Here is a 15,037-nt window from a genome sequence, read left to right on the forward strand (position 1 = left end):
TCTCCTTGAGAGGAAGATGTAATGTAAATTTAATGTAATGATTTTAACTATGTGGTTGTTTTGTGAGTTTAGATAGTATGGGGTTGGTTCAATCTATCCCTTATGAATGATTAGGTTCTTAGTGAGAAGATGTTAGTTGTAATACATAAATTAATATTTCATGAGCATAGTTTCATTTATCTAAGTTTAGTTGTTATGGTCATATGATAATGTGAAAAGTAATCTTAGGAACATTTGGATTTGGGATTTAAAATGAACCTAGTTTCTAGGGTAATCATGTTGTCTAGTTCTTATATGATATCATTTATATTTTAAGATTCATCTATTTATGTTAAGGAATTATGTTGTGCAATGGTTAGTCTAGATTTGCTTCTTATGCCTTAGTAAGTGTTAGTCTTGCCTTGTAGCGATGTTAGGAGACCTTAGAGGACGTAGGTATTATTGTTTTAATTTATTTTTGCTTGTGCTTAGAAAAGTTGATCTCATGTTAAATATTATGTTATTAATTATTATAATTTAATGAGTTAATGTATCTCTTTAGAAAAAAAATTATCTCCTTGGGGTTGGTTAGTTAGTTGTGTTGTCCTTTCAAGTTCTCTAGTGGGGAATTACATTGTGGGTTCAAAAATGGGAATTGAAGTCTATAAATGCCAATATATATGAAACATTTCCCAGGAAAAGAATAAAGGCAAACTATTTGAGGAAGTAACAGAATCCTTAAATTTCCATGGTTAATTTTGTTTGTCAATTGGTCTAGTTTTGGATATTCTTAGTAATTTGTGTTATAGTCTTTCTGTTTATATCAATATTGTATATCTCTTGATATGTTTAGTATTTTATTAGTGGATATGTATATAGTAGTACAATAGTATTGTAGTTTTGAAATCTGGGGGGCTAGATTTTGGGCTTTACTTAGCTCAATCTTGAAATCAGATTTTAGATCTTCTATTATGTTGGCTTTTAGTCCTTGGTGGTTGTTTCTTGGCCTTCCAACAACCTCATTTTGGAGATCTTGCTCTACATCTATAAACTTCAATCATATTTTACATATTATTATATTAATATAAAAGCTCAGGAAGTAGCCTTTTATAAAAAAAAATATTATTAGTATAATACGAAAATGTTGATTGTGTCAAAATTAATATACTCTTAAGTTTTGATATTTTAATATTTTGATAATTTAATATTTAGTCAATTAATTTGTGAAAAATATTATATAGATCTTTATTTTTCTCTTTTGATGAACGTGACATCTCTAAACCCATACTTTCCATATAGGAATTTATTATAAATAAGATCATTTATAAAAGTTCTAGTTTAAAAGACCCAATTTTAGAAGATATTACTTGATCCGACATTTAGACATTTAAAATTGTATCTCATTGTAAAACTTAGTTCAATATAATTTTAGATGGTGGTTAAAAATAGTTTCTTTGTTGCTTCTTAAGAATATATCTCATCTCGTTGATTGTATTAGTTTATGTCACTGAATTCTTTTATATACATAGTTTAGATTAGTTTTTAAATTATTCCAAAATTTAACCATTTAAGACATTGAATGATGATTGTGTTGAAAAATATGATGTTAGCTCAAGATTAATCATCAACATGATGCAAATGGTGTGAATGAATTTGAATGATACTTGTTTAAAAAATTAGATTAAAATTTCAATTTAGTTCATTTATTACTAATTTAGGTTATGCTTAATTTTACCATGCTCTAATTATATAAAGTGAGAGAGGGTCTGAACCCTTAAATAATAGCCAAAACAAAAACAAAAGGGCTCTCATGAGGAGCGAGAACACCCATCCTTAAGCCTAGTAATGGCAACAAAAAATAGAACTAGACGAAGGCCAAAAACTAAAACCAAACACCAAACAACAAACGACTAAAAATGAGTACCACCAAAACACCACTACCATTAGAAATGAGTAGATGATCAACACATTGGTGTTTTTAATAGATTTATACTCTTCGCTAAGCTCCTTCACTTACTCTTAAAAAATCGAGTCTTTTAATCATACCCTTAGAATAAGTAATAGTAGGGGTCTCCATGTTAGCCTTAATAGTTGTACTAGATGACTCCAAAGAAGCTTCAACCAAAATATCTATGGACTTCTTCCTCATTGAATGCCTTTGTTCAAGCTCTTCTTGGAGAACTTGCATGGAAGTTGATATTTTGCTTGCCATATCCTTACTAAAATCCACTATCTCTTCCAAATTTATTCTCAATGTTTCTTGATTTCCCTGGATAGTAGATATAGCCCTTATCATTTGCTTTCTTTCTTCCCCCAAGCCCACCTTGGCACTTAGGTTTTTGACCTTTGCATCCAAATTGTCCCATCTCTTGAGTCTCTCTACCAAGTCATACATAGTAGCCTAGACTCTATGATATTTATCCTTCGCAAACAAATTTTACTATGTTCTCTACTTGCTTCATTTTTATTTTTTTACAATGACAATGCAATTAATTATAGAAAAATAAAAATAAAAGGTTGTGAATTATTAATTTCTTATAAGTTAAGAAATGATAAAATATGTAAGAATGTGTCTAATAATGTGGTTTTTTTTTCCATTCTATGTAGTTAGTTTATAAGTCTTATACTAATATTTCACCATGAATACTTGGAGATTTATCTTAGAACTAAAAAATGTTGTTTATTCCAAAAAATTAATTCTTGCAATGAAAATGATTAGAAAGTAAAAAGGAAAATCAAGTTAAACATAATAATGGAGGAGGAAAATAGCATTAGAATGTGTAAGACAATTATTTCATTTCATATATTTTAAAATAAATAGAGATAATATTGTGCTAGCAAAAATAATTTTTTATGTATAACATAAGAATCAAGTTGTAGCTCAATAATAAGGGTTAAAATAGGGTTGACAAAACATAAATTAAATAAATATTCAAATTATATTTTGTATATAAATGAAATAAATTAGGAATTAAAATATTGAATCAATATTGAAAAAATAGATTTTAAAAAATGAGTATGAAACTAGTAGGAGTAAATGAGTCACGTATGTACCTCGTAGCCTCCTATAATTATTGTGAATTGGTAAATAATTCTATTTGGGTTAGTTATAGCAAGAGTTGGTATTTTGTATAGTCAATGATAGATCATGACATGTTTTTAATTTTAGATCCCATTACGTGTAGTAATGAGAACTTATGTCAACTACAACTACTAACAATGAATATCACCTTTCAAAGCTTGAAATTGTCTTAGAATGTTGAGTTGAGAATCTAGTAAAAAACGTTTAGCATTGCCACATGATTTTGAGATAAAATGATTGGTATTTTTACAATATCGATATGGGAGTATTCCTAACATAATCATTCTATTTAATAGTAAAATTATTTAAAACTTATTTTATTATATTTATATGATTTATGCTAGTTTTCTTTTTAAATTTTGAAGATATTTTACATTTAGTTTATTTATGCAAGAGATATTTTTTATTTTAGATTTATTTTATTTATATTCATTCATCTATTTAAGATTGATATATGTCTATTTTGAATATCTTATAACTATATTATTGCATCTTAAATGACATTTCATTATTTCTATTGTACAAGTGAGAGATTTTTCAAGATTTATCATTTGGTAAAATTTAATTTTCATAACTTGCTAGTATATTTTCAAATTAAATTGCACTAAATTACATGGTATGTAAATTTGCCTTCATGACTTGGACTCTTTAGTTTAGATACCATCATGAAGAACCCTTTCCTAGACATGTCTAATATTCATCAAACTTTTTCCTTAGCAACTTTGCAACAATAGAAATCTTTGGTTTATTTCCCTTGGTGGATTGTTCCACTAATTCCTTCTCTCATGTGGCAGTAGGGGTTTGTTCTTTTTTTGTTGGTGATGTGATTGGAGGATGGGGTTTTGTGGGAAGAAGATTTTTTTTTCCTTCTTCATCATCTTCCTTTAATCTCTCACTTTGAAGGGGATGACCAAGATGAGGAGGGTGAACTCCTCTAAAATATCCTCTTAGATTCTTATTCAAAGGGGAATAGGATGGTTGAGATGTTTGTGATGGAGGCTATGAATATTGATCATTTTTTTGGTTTAAGAAAGGGTTTCATATCCCTTTGGTCCTTTGTTGTCCTTGATGGATAACAAAGTTCTAGATATGCTTAAAAGCTTTTATTCTATTTAGAAGAAAAGTGTATTTCAATATAAGATTGTTGAGAATATTGTCTCTCCTTTTAACAAGGTGAAAAAATCTTTTTGAAATGCTTGAGGGGATTTTCTTTCTCCTGTAGATTGTGTGAAAATAGATAAAAGGTTTTTTTTTATCTATAGTTGTTGCTCCTTTGGTTATTTTTCTTGAGTCAACCTCTACTGTGAGTTATGTTTCCCCTATGGTTGTTTCTTATTCTTAGTTGGTTGTTGTTCTAGACCCAACCCTTGATATAATCTCTAATGGTCTAGTTGCTACTATTTCTACTTTGTTGGGTGTTGTTCTTGATCTTAGCACTCAGAGTGCAGAGGGGGATATTCTGCTCGAAATTATATTTTAGGCATCTCTCCCATGGATATGGAGGATGCATAGATCTACATTGAAGTTCTTGACTTTTTTCTTGCCGATTTTTTTTCTTGGATTAGGAGCTCACTTGTTTGGAGATTTTGTAAGAATTAGCCCAATATTGATACTGTTAGAAGATGGATCCATTAGGTTTGAAAAATTTATGATAGGTTTGAGGAATTAGCCATTCTTAATATTTTATTCTTTTTCAATTTCTTACTAAGAGGGTAGCTCTAGAATTATTCATTAAGGTCCCCAGTTTATGGTTTTAAATGGAAAAACCTCCAAATTTGGTCTCCTATTTTCAATCCAACAACTGAAACATTAAAGTTTCCTACTTCAGTTTGTCTGATTTGGTTGCCTTCAAAATTTTGGAGTGAAAATATTTTCATCATTATTGCTAACTCTTTTGGATAATATTATGTTACCGGTAAGGTCAATGAATCTATGAGGAGGTTGTTATTTGTCATATTTTGTGTGTTTATGGATAAAAAATAGAAAATCCCCTCTTAGATTACTTTATCTTGAAATTTTGGTAATTGGATATAACAAATTGATTATGAAGACTCCTTAGTGATTTGCAACTCTTGTGGAATTGTGGCACATTCCTCTAGTACCTAAATGAAAATAACATTCTTTGGAATAAGGAGAATTTTTCAAATCCTAAGATTGATTCCATTGAGGAGGTCCTCAAAGTAGATTATAAAGGTAAAGATCAAAGGGATTGTTCAATTATGGACTCCTTAAATGATAATTTGGGGTTGGTTGATATATTTTTCTATGATCCAATTACTCCACCTTGTCTCAAAAAGGTTAGATTTAGGAAGCAACATTCTCAGTTTGAGATTAAGACAAGTTCATTAGATATTTTGTTTAAACCATCATGAGTTAAGGCAATTTGTTTGATTTTTGTAAGCCTTTGTCCTTTGAAGTTTTGGTGGTTCCTCTTTTGTTCATTGGTGTCTGGTTGTACTTCAAGCTCTACCCTAATTTTTGTACAAGGTTCAGGGCCCTTTCAAAAATGCAAACCCATTGTACCATTTTTAGTGACGTGTCATAATCATAGAAAGGTCCATCAAAATTTTCACTCTTCTTTGTTCAAATGTGAAATACCATTTTGTCTACCAATCTCATAATGATTAATGTTAGACTCTCACTATTAACTCTTTACCACTTGGAATCACATATGGATGACTTCCCCATGGTATGCAGATGTCTTGATGCTTGTGACCATTGTTTTCACTACATTCATCCAATTCCATTTTATACTACATATGTTATCCCCAATAATTATGAATAAATCAATATATGAATAATGTTTGACAAACAAACCACCCATTCTTTATTTCTGCAATGACAAAAATGAGTAACTAACTTAGATACATGGAAATTTAGGTGGTGGATAAACAAAAAAGTCTTATCTCTACACAAATCAGTCAATTGCTAAAGGTTGTATGTTATTTTTTCCTATATACAATAGTCTTCTCTTTGAACGATCCTATTTTTTATCACATAAACATAATAAATTTATGTGTTGATTTATATGAAGGGTAGAATAACAAGTAAAAATATAATGGAATAAAATAAGAGATAAAAAATCTTAACCAATCAAATTGTTCATAGTTTCATTAAAAAATATTTTCTCTATAAAAATTATAGCTTAACTTAATAAAAGATAAATATTTATTTTAAGTGAGACATTTTAAACTTTAGATTTGTTAAGAAGTACACTTATTGATAATAACATGATGTGATGTTTGCGGTGGATAAACAAAGAAGTCTTATCTTTGCACAAATCTGTCAATTGCTAAAGGTTGTATGTTATTTTTTCTCATATACAATAGTCTTCTCTTTGAACAACCTATTGTTTATCACATTAACATAATAAATTTATGTTTTGATTTATGTGAAGAGTAGAATAACAAGTAAAAATATTACCCAATAAAATAAGAGATAAAAAATCTTAACCAATCAAATTGTTCATAATTTCGTTAAAAAATAATTTCTCTCTAAAAAGTATAGCTTAACGTAATAAAAGAAAAATATTTATTTTGGTAAGTTTTGAAATACACTTATTGATAATAACATGGGATGTTTAAATCACAAACTGCTAAAAGAATATTAGGGTTAGAAATGAGGTGCTACTATTAACTAATTAAACAATAAAAAACTACAACAATAATTGCCCAGAGACAAATAGTAACATATATTTTGATCGTGAAACACATGCTCATTTTTACAAGTTCTTCGTAATAATTCGTTATCTGAAATCACAAAGACTTAAGGAAATCCAAAATTTAACAGAGTCTGATTAGGGGAGAAACTCTGATATATGCTTCTAATTTTAAAATAGAGTAGAATTCCCCAATGAACAGCCTAAAATTATGAGTCGAGTTAATTTAGAATCCTCCGTGAAATTCGGGCAGACCAAGGAGGTTCCCTCCTTGATTTCAATAAGTAAACTACGCGAAATTTGGACAGACCAAGGACGAAACCTCCATGATTCCAGTCTAAGTAAACTCCGCGAAATTCTGGCACCCAATCCAAAGTTTTAACAGCCTATTTTCAGGTCTGCGGTACAACTGTTCAAACTTGGACCAGACTGAAAATGTATCTACGTGGAAGGAGTTATTTGAATATGACTCTTGTTTCTTAATTGACACAGACTTTTAGTCCCACCCCTTGGCATTTAAAACGTCGTTGACGAATTTAATGGACAATATCCAGGAGTTTGATCGATCCATCTACTGAAGAAATTTTACCAAGTATTCAACTTTGAAACGGATAACAGCAGACAACCATATTGAGAAGATGTTTCTTCTGATAAGCATACATTTGGGTATGATACACGAGGACAATGTCTTAAACAATAGATGTGACTGTACTATTACGCTTTTGACTTACTGAAATGGATTTAGTATTTAAAGGAGCCTTGTGTGATAAATTGCAATATAACTTGGGTGTTTCAGCTTTTTTGTGGATAAAGATAAATCAAGTTTTTAAAAGAGAGCTTCTGCGAGAGATTCCAACATATTTTGTGGGTTTCAAATTCTTTTGGTTAAAATGAAGAGCATCATATGTGAAGAAAACAACTGCCTTAGTGCAAGTTTTAATAATGTTAATGATAGTGAAACAAATCTGTCTGAGATGGCAACTTGCAGTTTACATGGGGAAGATTCGCCTTACTTTGCTGGGTGGGAAGAGTATCGAAATAATCCATATGATGAAAAGCTCAATCCTTCGGGCGTTATCCAGATGGGCCTTGCAGAGAATACGGTACTACAAAACAGCCCAAAACATATTTTGTTTATATTTTAAGCAGTGAAAAGTATTCTTATTTAATGATATTAAATTTCTATTAAAAAATGTTTGAATTTAACACTCATTCCTCTTTGCAGCTCTCATTTGATCTGATGGAAAAGTGGTTGATAAAGCACCCAGAGGCAACAATTACTTCCGAACAGAGTTTGGGTTTATTTAAGGACTTGGCACTTTATCAGGATTATCATGGATTATCAGATTACAGAAAGGTAACAATTTATTTCAAAGATGGGATGGATTTGATTTGTATTTATTTGAAGTTTTAATTCGTTGACTTATAATTTAAATGATTGTATTTTTTGATGAGTTTTGCGTATCGTTATTACAGGCTATGGCAAGTTTCATGGAGGCAATGAGAGGAAACAGAGTGAAATTTGATCCTGACAGAATAGTAAATGCTGCTGGATCAACTGCAGCTAACGAGGTGCTAATGTTCTGCCTTGCTGATCCAGGAGATGTCTTCTTAGTACCATCTCCTTATTACCCTGGGTAAGTTAGGGTTTATAGATATGAGGATTACCTTATGGGATGGCCATTAAACTTATAAGAAAGAATCTGTTTCGTATTACATAGGGTATTATTTACTTTGTAGCTTGGTTCTTAGTTTTCTAAAGTTGCCAACAATTCTTTTTTAAAGTTTCTCTTTTGGCTGTAGATTTGATAGAGATCTGAGGTGGCGCACAGGAGTAGAGATTGAGCCAATCCATTGTTACAGCTCAAACAACTTTCAAATCACCAAATCTGCAGTGGAATCAGCATTCAAGAGAGCCCAAGATCTAAAGAAGAAGGTGAAAGGAATTCTCATAACAAATCCATGCAACCCATTGGGCACAATCTCAAGCGCTGATACATTGAAGATGCTTCTCGCTTTTGCAAATAAGAAGAAAATACATCTTGTTTGCGATGAGATTTACTCAGGCTCAGTCTTCTCTTCTCCAGAGTTTCACAGCATTGCAGAGATTGTGGCCCAAGAAAATTACACCCCAGATAATGTGCACATTGTGTACAGTTTATCAAAGGACATGGGTCTTCCAGGCTTCAGAGTAGGGACAATTTATTCCTATAACGATACAGTAGTCACAGCGGCCAGAAGAATGTCCAGTTTCAGCATGATTTCAACTCAGACTCAGTATTTATTAGCCACTATGCTTTCAGATCCAGAATTCGTTAATTATTATATAGCTGAGAATAAGAGGAGATTAGAAGAAAGACATAGATTGATTGTTTCAGGGTTTGAGCAAATTGGCATTAAACACTTGGAAGGGAATGCAGGCCTTTTCTGTTGGGTAAACATGAGTCATCTACTTGCATCAAATGACTTAGAAGGGGAGCTAAAACTATGGAAGGGTATTTTATACGAGGCCAAATTGAATATATCTCCCGGATCTTCATTCAAGTGCATGGAGCCTGGCTGGTTTCGAGTCTGCTTTGCAGAAATGAATATATGCACCATGAAAGTTTCATTGGAGAGACTTCAGAGATTCTCCAAGCAAAATAAAGCCATGCATTAACCTTTTCTGATTGCATAATTTCAATCATCGATATTCCGATCTTGCAATTAAAGTGTTTCTCCTGAACCTATTCTTCCACAAAATATCCACCATGAAAGTGGTGCTGAAGAGAATCCAGAGATTTGTCAAGCAAACACAATGCCACCCATTAGCCTTTTCCTCCACTTCTAATCCAAATTTTGAGATGGTTCTAGAACTCTGTTGTCTGTTATTCTTTTTTATAGTCTACCAATATAGCTGAAACAAGCGTCTCATCTAACCGAAATCTGTCATTAACTATTGTATACAATAATAAGAATATAATTGAATGAATATACTTATTCTCTGCACAATATTTCGTGTACTATTTGATAAGTATTTGTCTATAATTCATGTTGATGGCTTAGTATAGATACCTTATTATAACTCAAGCTCTTATTCTTCTAGTATTGTTGTCTCTAGGAATAATACAACTCATAGAGAGTACGTCCTTTTCTTGCTAACACGTGATTATGGGATAGATGTGTTGGTATAAGTTCTATTGATGGTTTTAATATCTTTATGGGTATGGATGGTGTTTTATAACATTTGTTATAGTTGCTATTTCTATTCATGTGGTATTTTCTCTTGGAAATGACTCCATCATTTGTTATCACTTGGATTTGATACTTATATTCTTTGGATTGGTGTATCTTAACCTTGTCTTTTTCTTTTTCTTCCATAGGTGGTATTTTGGATGATAGAGGAGTTCATTCTTGATATTATGGTCATAGTGGATGTTATTATAGTATATCATGTTAGAGATTCATGTGAATTCATGGATGGCTATAATGAAGTATTTCTTTGGTTGACCCTTACGTAATGTATATAAGTTCAATAGGCAGAACTTTAGGATATGTCCCTTAAAAAGTACATCTTTTCTTATGAGAGATAGTTGACCATGTGCTCCACATCCTCTTTTTGATGGCTTGCAATAATATCTATTGCTATCATGTACCTCTATACACCATTTTCTTTGCCAGCAATATATGTGCACCAACATAGTGAACAAAAAAGTGGCCGCTCACAAAAAAAGAGGTCTAAAATGGATGAAAGGTACGGGTTTTTAAATAAATTCAAAAAACATGTATGCATTAAGGCTCAAAAAGTTTGAGCCAACACACATACGCACTATTTTAATTAAAAATGTGTAAGTATTATTTAAAATAAAAATATGTATGTTCTTTTATGAGTGCAAAATATGCACATGTTATGTTAAACAAACAAAATACATACACGGTTTACTGACATAAAGCTAGAAAAGGAACATGCCCCTAGATGCTAATACCTTTTGCCCCTACATACACGGTTTTCTCTTTGTGTTTGATCTCTTTGTCTTTTATCTTTCTTATACTTAAAGTTATATTTTATGTATATATTGGAAGGATTTTTGAGAATGGTTTTAGATCTCTAGGATCCATGATGTAGATTCTAGATTTTAGTAGATCTTATAAATTTTTAGAAATAGTCAAATTTTAATAATTAGTAGGCTCTTATTGTCATTCTCTTGCTATCTTTCTTTCTCACACTCTTTGTCTCCCCCAAGCTCCAGGCTATCTATTTTCCTCTCTCTTCCCTTCTCCTCTCTCTGTACCTCTATCTTATGCCCTCCTCTCTCCCCAATCTCTAGATCATATAATTTGTCAGACGTAGTCATATTTCAATCACTATGCTTCTATTATCATTCTTTATCTATCTCTATTTCACTCTCTTTGTCTCCCTCAAGCTCTAGACATATCACTCTCTCTACCTATCTATCCCTCATCTCACTATCTCACTCTCTCCTCTCTCCCCAGAATCTAAAGTTAACTCCCCTAAAACTCTCTCTCTCTCTCTCTCTCTCTCTCTCTCTCTCTCTCTCTCTCTCTCTCTCTCTCTCTCTCTCCATTGCATTATCTAGACCTATCTTTCAAGCTCTCTCTCTCTCTCTAGATATCTCTCCTTCCCTCCTTCCCTTGTCTATCTCCCCTCCCTCTCACTATACATACCTCTCCCTCCTTCTTGACATATATCTATTTATTTACATAAATTTCCCTCCCACCCCCTCTTTTCACCTCTCCACTTATCCATCTATATCTCCTCTTTATCTCCCCTCTCATTTTCTCTATTTATCTCCTCTCTCTCTATCTATCCATCCCTCTTCCCTATTAATATATTTATCTCCCCTCTATGTCTCTCTACCTACCTCTCTTTCCATCCCTATCTACTATTATGTCCCCTAAATCTCCACCTCCTTCCCTTCATACTGCTATTTATCTCACCTCATTCTCTCTCCATACTCTCTCATTTTCTAGATATTTGTCTTTATCTGTACCCTCCATCTCTTTGAATACCTCTCCTTCCCTCCCTCACCTCAAATATCCATATAAGTAGTTAGAGAGAGAGGGAGTAAGGAGAGAGAGAGAGAGAGAGAGAGAGAGAGAGAGAGAGAGAGAAGTATGGAAGAAAGGAAGTAGAGAGTCAGGGGAGATAAAAGTAGAGAGAGATGGAAAGAGAAGTAGGCAGAGAGAGGGAGAGGAGAGATAAAGAGACTAAGAGGGTAGATATTTAAGGGAGATAAAATTAGAGAGGGATGGGAAGAGATGTAGGCAGAGAGAGGGAGAGGGGGATAAAGAGAATAAGAGGGAGGATATATGGATAGAGAGAGGAAATAAATAGAGAAAGGTAGAGGGGAGATAAAGAGTAGAGATAGATAAGTAGAGAGGTAGAGAGAGTGGTGGGAGGGATGTAGGAATAAAGATAGATTGGGTTGGAGGGAGATACATTTAGAGAAATAAATGTAGGTAGGGAAGAAGGGATATGTATGTATAGAGAGAGGGAGAGGGGAGATAGATATAAGTAGAGATAGAAGGGAAGAGAGAGAAATAGAAGGAGAGGTATGTATAAATAAAGGAAGAGAGAGAGAGAGAGAGAGAGAGAAGGAAAGGTATGAAGAGAAGTACAGGTAGGAAGGGAGTGAGCGGAGGTATATAAGGAGAGGGAAAGAGGAGATAGAGATAAGTATAGAGACGAAAGGAGAGAGAGAGATGAGATAGATATGGGAGACTATGTGTGAGGTAGGTAGAGAAGAGAGGGGAGATACAAAGTAGGACGGTGATAGAGATAGGTTTAGAGCTTGGGGAGAGAGGAGAGAATGAGATAGAGAGAGGGGGGAGAGAGGGGGAGTGATAAGAGGATAGATAGGTTTAGAGATTGAGGGAGACAAAGAGAGTGAAATAGAGATAGAGAGGGAGAAGGAGACATATAGGAAAGAAGATAAAAATAGAGCTTGAAGGGGACAAAGAAAATGAGATAGAGAGAATGGAAGAGCTTGATGGTAGAAGGCTACTGATTATTGAAATTTTACTAAATTAAAAAAATTATAAGATCTCCTAAAATCTAGAATTTGGATTCTAACTCTAGAGGTTTGAAACCACATCCTACTAATATATACATAAAATATAACTTAAAATATAAGAAAGACAAAAGATAAAAGACAAAAGGAAAAAGAGAAAATATAACTTAAATATTATATTTCATGTATATATCCTAATGAAAACAAACTAAGGGAAGGCGAAAGACATTAACATCTAGAGGCATGTTCCTTTTCTATCTTTATTTCAAGAAAATGTGTATGTGTTCTTCTTGTAAATACCATAATGTGTACGTGTTATATAATCTGTGAATGTTTTTCTCTCATAAAAATATAAGCATTTTTTTATTTCAAATAATACATATTCATTTTAAATTCAAATAACACATGTGTTTTTCCTTGCACTTAGCCTTGGATGACAAGCCTTAGTCTTGGGAGCGTCATTTCTCTCCTTTAAATATGTTTTCTTCTTCCAATTTGGTTTCTCAACTTCCTTGTCAACCGAGTTTCACAATATCAAATGGGTATTTGTAAATTTACCACCATGATTTCATTTGTCTTCTGAGATTTCTCTCCACATATATATTTTTTATATTTGAACAATATTAACATATTAATTATTGATTTCTTTGATCAATGTCTCCATAGTTCTCAAAGACATATGTGTGCCATTTTTTTAATAACTTTTGAACTATTTGTCTAGATTTTAAAAAAATTATATATTATTGTTCTACCTCTCATTCTTTACACTTTAAAAAATATAATAAATTTTTGATCATTTTGGTGCAAGGTATGTGATGTGCACAAACAAACTGTACCCGATTTTCAGGATGCATTCACTTCAAAAAATCATAAAAAGAAGCTCAACTAAAAATTAAAAAAAAAATATACAACTTATAGTACTCACTCTTAGCTATCTTTATACTAAAGGGCTTTTCAAAATACTACATGTAACAATATCTCTTTTAATACACACACCAGCCATAATGTTATGTTTTGTTGAATTATAGAAACACTTTGTGTAAGCGAAATATTTGACCCCCTTAATCTTATCTTGTTTTAAATTTTTTTGTAGTTTGAAAACTAGATTCAGAGTAAAAAAATGCTTGTTCTTTTGGTATCTTCAAATTTTGAGTGTATGAGTCTCAAATTGCTCCTTCAAGTTTAGGTTTAGCTGATTTCAGAAAAAAAAATAATGATTGCTTATACCCTCCTTTTTGTTCACCATCTTGGTGAACTTACCCAACATCGTCTCCCATTTCAAGATTGTCTTGTCCTCAATACATGTAAAATAAATTTTTAGCTATCAATATATTCTTGAATATCTACTTTAGTTGTAGGAATGTGCGATCTCTCTAGTTTTTGGCTTGTTGTAGGATATCAATTTGGGTGTTAATCCATGTCATTTTTTTCTTTTGTTATGGCCATGGAAATTATATTTTTTTCACTATATGTTTTTTATTAGATTAAGTGGGGAGGGGGCCCAACCCATTATAGTACCAAATTAAAAACTATAAAAAATTCTTGGAGATAAAAAATTATACCTTGATGCTTGTGCTAACTTGCAATATCAAACTCCAGGATAGTAGTGCTCTTGGGTCATTGATGGGAATGGGTATGGGATAGACTAGCCTAGTCTATGCTCTTTGATCCTCTCCTTAGATCACTAGGTGTTCCAACCACACCCTAGGGTCTCTAGGACTTCCCTTGCTTGTGGAATCCCCTGACCTTGCCCAATCCACCCACCAACAACATGTGATTCTTCTCCTAAGGTCTCACCTACTCACAAGCTTCAAAAACCCTCACATAGGCTAATAAGGGTTTAACTCTTCCTACACCTTCTCAGGTCCTAGCAAGGATAGGATAGGTCTTTTACATAGTTCTCCATCCATTCATGTGCCCCCAAGAGGTTTTTGACCTTCCTACTTGTTACTGATCTCACTATTTTGCTTCTTTCCTACAAAATAGGGTTACAAGGAATGTGCCCCAATTAGGCCTCTATTCCAGACTTTTAGGGCTCCCTCTTGCAAATGATGCCCAAACTTGTGAAACTCCCCAAAGGGACTACTATTCATTTGGAAAAGGCTCAAATATTTTCCTGGTTTTGGGCCTCCAAGTGTCCATACACTGCCCCAGGAGAATTTAGGGGTTTTTGAGGGTTTTTAGGCCTCCCAGGGTCACAGTGATGGTTTGCTGTCTTCACCACCCTTTTTGGTTTGGTGGAAGCTCCTCCTTCTCACCAATGATGCTCCACACACCCCTCTACAACTCCTCCAAAGGGTTCCTCCT

At 32.8% G+C, this 15,037-nt stretch overlaps 1 protein-coding gene across 1 annotated transcript; it reads left to right on the forward strand.

The window, feature by feature from the left end:
- Positions 1-252: 252 nt before the first annotated feature.
- LOC131074340 (1-aminocyclopropane-1-carboxylate synthase 8-like) lies at positions 253-9,378 on the forward strand. The gene is made up of 5 exons (XM_058010934.2): positions 253-270; positions 7,694-7,822; positions 7,945-8,076; positions 8,196-8,356; positions 8,523-9,378. The coding sequence occupies exons 1-5, from the start codon at positions 253-255 to the stop codon at positions 9,376-9,378; spliced, it is 1,296 nt and encodes a 431-aa protein (XP_057866917.2).
- Positions 9,379-15,037: the final 5,659 nt, after the last annotated feature.

The sequence above is a fragment of the Cryptomeria japonica genome, chromosome 3, assembly GCF_030272615.1.
Source record: "Cryptomeria japonica chromosome 3, Sugi_1.0, whole genome shotgun sequence".
Classification (NCBI taxonomy): domain Eukaryota; kingdom Viridiplantae; phylum Streptophyta; class Pinopsida; order Cupressales; family Cupressaceae; genus Cryptomeria; species Cryptomeria japonica.